The sequence below is a fragment of the Tasmannia lanceolata genome, unplaced genomic scaffold (assembly GCF_043159265.1).
Source record: "Tasmannia lanceolata isolate RefF3 unplaced genomic scaffold, GAP_Taslan_0.1 ptg000038l, whole genome shotgun sequence".
Taxonomy (NCBI): domain Eukaryota; kingdom Viridiplantae; phylum Streptophyta; class Magnoliopsida; order Canellales; family Winteraceae; genus Tasmannia; species Tasmannia lanceolata.
In genome coordinates this window covers 1,280,921-1,284,722 of record NW_027518715.1, presented here as the reverse complement: position 1 = coordinate 1,284,722, position 3,802 = coordinate 1,280,921, and the positions used below count along the sequence as shown (strand labels likewise).

General features: G+C 38.0%; 1 protein-coding gene across 1 annotated transcript; it reads left to right on the top strand.

Annotated features, from left to right (window-relative positions):
- The first annotated feature begins 1,723 nt into the window (after nucleotides 1-1,723).
- On the top strand, nucleotides 1,724-2,771 carry LOC143862932 (uncharacterized). The gene is made up of 2 exons (XM_077373839.1): nucleotides 1,724-1,789; nucleotides 1,896-2,771. Exons 1-2 carry the CDS (start codon nucleotides 1,724-1,726, stop codon nucleotides 2,769-2,771), a joined length of 942 nt encoding a protein of 313 aa, XP_077229954.1.
- Nucleotides 2,772-3,802: the final 1,031 nt, after the last annotated feature.

The following is a 3,802-nucleotide window of genomic DNA, read 5'->3' as shown; positions in this document are numbered from 1 at the left end:
CTTTGATTCAATGTCCGATCCAATCCGATGGTTATTTTAGTCTATTTAAATAGATCAGTGTATTAAATTTTGGGACGAATCGGAATTGAAACACTCATGTAGATCGTGATTTTGAGCACACACATATAATATTGAATTAAATTCAATTAAATGCTCAAAATCATGCAAAAATACATAAAAAATATCAAATAATCCTGAAAAAATCTGAGAATAGTGCACCTACCTGTGATGGAGATTTTGGGTATCCTTTGAATAGGACAAGATTTGAAGGCGGGGATATGGAGGATTTCTCTAGTAGTTTTCTTTGAGTCTTCTTACTCTTTTTTTCTCCTTTTTTGAAAGAAGAGAGCATGGGTATTTATAGGTGAGGGATGAGCCAGGTTGCCATCTTTAGGGCCTAGAGGTGTAGGGTGGAGATTGAGTGATGGAAAAAGGAAGGGGAAAGAATGGCCAAGATCGGATTTTTCTAGAATATTCTCTCTCTTCTTTGGCATCTTCCATTTAAGCCATGGCTATGTTAAAAATGGCAGGCACTTATGCGGCCAGGATCAAGTACTAAAGATTTAGGAACAATTCAAGGTCCAAGATGATGCCATTTGTCCTTGGAATCTTTGTAGATTTTGGAAGCAAATTTCAAGGTAAGGGAAATGTCCAATTTGGTTGCCTTTGTAGAGAATGGCAACGATTTGGATGGTTGCGATTAACTGCAATCTCCATGTGATCGAAAGAACGGGCGAGATCGGGTCTCTAAATATCCTGAAATCTTTGCAATGATATGGAATAAGATTGGGTGGTTGAGATCAATTTCGATCGAAAGAATGGACAAGATGATGCCTCCAAATCTCCTAGAATCTTGTAAAAGATTTTTCAAATATTTTGAATGTAAAAATTGAAAAACGCGGTTTTCAGGAGATTTTGAAGTCCGATTTCGATAATTCTTTCGCCATTAAAATTGTTGATTTTTCCTCTTTCATTTAAGCCCAATGTTGCCATAGAAATATTATTTTCAGAATTTTTGACCAATGCGAGCCGTCGGTTTTTAACAGCGAATCGTTTTTCCAACCGTTGATCAAATTGACGATTCGATTGATCCAACCAACTTAATCAATTTTTTATGAATGATCCTAACCTTTGAAATATGAATTTTGACAACAATTAAAGTACTGAAAGCACTGTTGTTGATAATTTGGTTAAATTATTTCGACGGCTCTCTTTCACCCACATTGATCCGTGATTTTTCACTGGGTTTTTGCTCAATTAAGTGACACAATGTTTGATCTGAATTTGAGATTAACCTTGATCGATCCTATTTTGACTAAATGATCACAAATTCTTAGTAAGGAAAGACACCCAGGTTAAGATCTGCCCTTGATCTAACGATTTACGGAAATCGGGTCTCGGAATGGAATCAGGTCCCGGGCTGTGAAGTGACCCTAGCTTATTTTGTCCCGATTGATGATCCGTAAAGTCAGATCAAGATATTAATGACCTAAAACATATAAATCCATGATAGAGGGGCTCTCACATGTATTTAACATACTAAATTCACCAATCAGGGTATTTTTCAATTTTTCGGATCTAATCATCTCACCAGGTACATCTCTTTATCATTTCGGTTTTCAGAAAATTTGAGGATGCATACTTTACTAATGAAATTCCACGGATCAATATATTAGGTTATTGTTGGTTAAAGTGTAGCAAAATGAGGGTGTCTACATGAGGGATGGGTCTTCTATTGATTTTCGGAAGCATCCGTGGCACCCAGATGGGACACTCAATTCATCAGATGGTAGGCTTTTTAACCTCCCAAAAGAAGGATCTGTTAAAGAATTCCGAATGAATGGGACTTGGGACAAAATTCTGACCTAACCTCAATTTCTGGCCTGTTCTCCCAGAATCCCTATGACTCTGCCGTTTGGAAACCTGCTCCTGATGGTGCTTTTAGCATCAAGAACGCCTGGAATCAAGTGAGAAAGAAGCATCCTGTTTTGGAATGGACATCTTCGGTCTGGTTTAAGGGTAGTGTTCCTAGACAGAGCTTGGTTACCAGGCAAGCTCTTTCCTATAAATTGAGCACAAGAGATAGAATTTTGTTTATGAACCCTTCCAGAGAAACAAGATGCCCCCTTTGTAAGGTCAATCCTGAAACCATTGACCATTTATTCTTCAAATGCTCCTTCTCATCTTGGATTTGGAAGTCGATTTTATGGAGATTTACTCATAGGAGGAACCTGTTCCGAACTTTAGCAAAAGAGGAAGAGTGGATTAGGAGGAATTTTAGAGGAAGAGGGCAGACAGCTACAGCAATGAGAATAGCCTTTAACACTGCTGTTTATATGATTTGGCTGGAGAGGAACACTCGCATATTTGAAAACAAAGAGGTTCATAAACAAAGAATCCTTGCTGCTGCTCTAAATGCCATTAGAGACCGAGTTCTATTCCTTAACCTTGAGGATATTCAGTCCGGTAAAAATGAGGAAGTGTCAAAAAATTGGAACTTTCCCTACTTCTATAGAAAAACTGATAGAAAGTTCTGTTCTTGGGTTGTGCCGGTGGGGGAAATGGTCAAATTAAATACTGATGGCGCTCTCAACTCAGAAGGTGCGGGGATTGGGAGGATTCTAAGAGATGGTAAGAGGAATATCATAGCCATGTTCTCTGTTGATAAACCTGTGGAAGAGATTCATGGGTTAGAAATGGAAGCAGTCCTACATGGCTTAGAGCTTGCCCACAGAAAGAATACTCAGCACATCTGGTTTGAATCAGATTAGATGATGACTGTGAAAATTATAGAGAAGATGTGGACTTGTCCTTAGAAGAAGATCCCTACTTTTGAGAAGATCATGAACCTGCTTAACAAATTCAAAAGCTGGGAAATCTCTCATATTTGGAGAGAGGCTAACCAAGCAGCTGATTACCTCTCAAAACCAAATTGCTCTATCAAAGGCGAAGATATTCAGCTGGTTTCTATTCCTCCAGATCTCCAGAACATTGTGTCCCTTGATTATGATGGGATGGTTTATTCTAGAGTGTAGTAGTCCCAATCTTGTGAAGAAGAGAAGGATGTGCCTTGCTAGCCGCTTGCAGATCTTTGTTGGGAGGGAGTGGTTCTTCGTTCACATTCTTCATCAGATTAGCTTAATGCCCCTATGCTATGTGTTGAAGACAAGTATTGTTTCTAGATGTTGGTGTTGTAGTGCTATCTGTAGCCCACCTTGTGGCATTTTTCAGCAATCCACTTTGATTTTCTTATTGGCTATTTGCCTTTGTAGCCCTTGTGGCCCCCCTTTGTAATCCTTTCTATTGTTCTTAATATATCTGCTCGGGGTCTGCCTAACCCCAGCTTACCAACCAAAAAAAAAAAAAAAAGAGCTAAATCTAAGATTCAATACCATCTCATCCTCATCTCAAAACTTGGCTAATAGCAACTTCACACCATCTCTAGGGTTTCCAATGTAAAAAAGAAGAATGTTTTATAAAGTTTCAGAAATAAAAAACTTTCTATTTTTTCAATCTCCATCGTTCATCAACTAAATCTAAGATTCAATTCCCTCTAATTCTCATTCCAAAACATGGCTAAAACCTCGTTGACATCATCTCTATGGTTTCATATGTCTAAAAGATTAATGTTTTATAAAGTTTGCAAAATAAGAAGTTTATATTGTTTCAATGTCCATCATTCCTCAACTAAATCTCAGATTCAATACAATCTCATCCTCATTTCAAAACTTGGCTAAAAGCTCCTTGACATCATCTCTAGGGTTTCCTATGTCTAAAAGATGGATGTCTTCAAAAGTTTCTA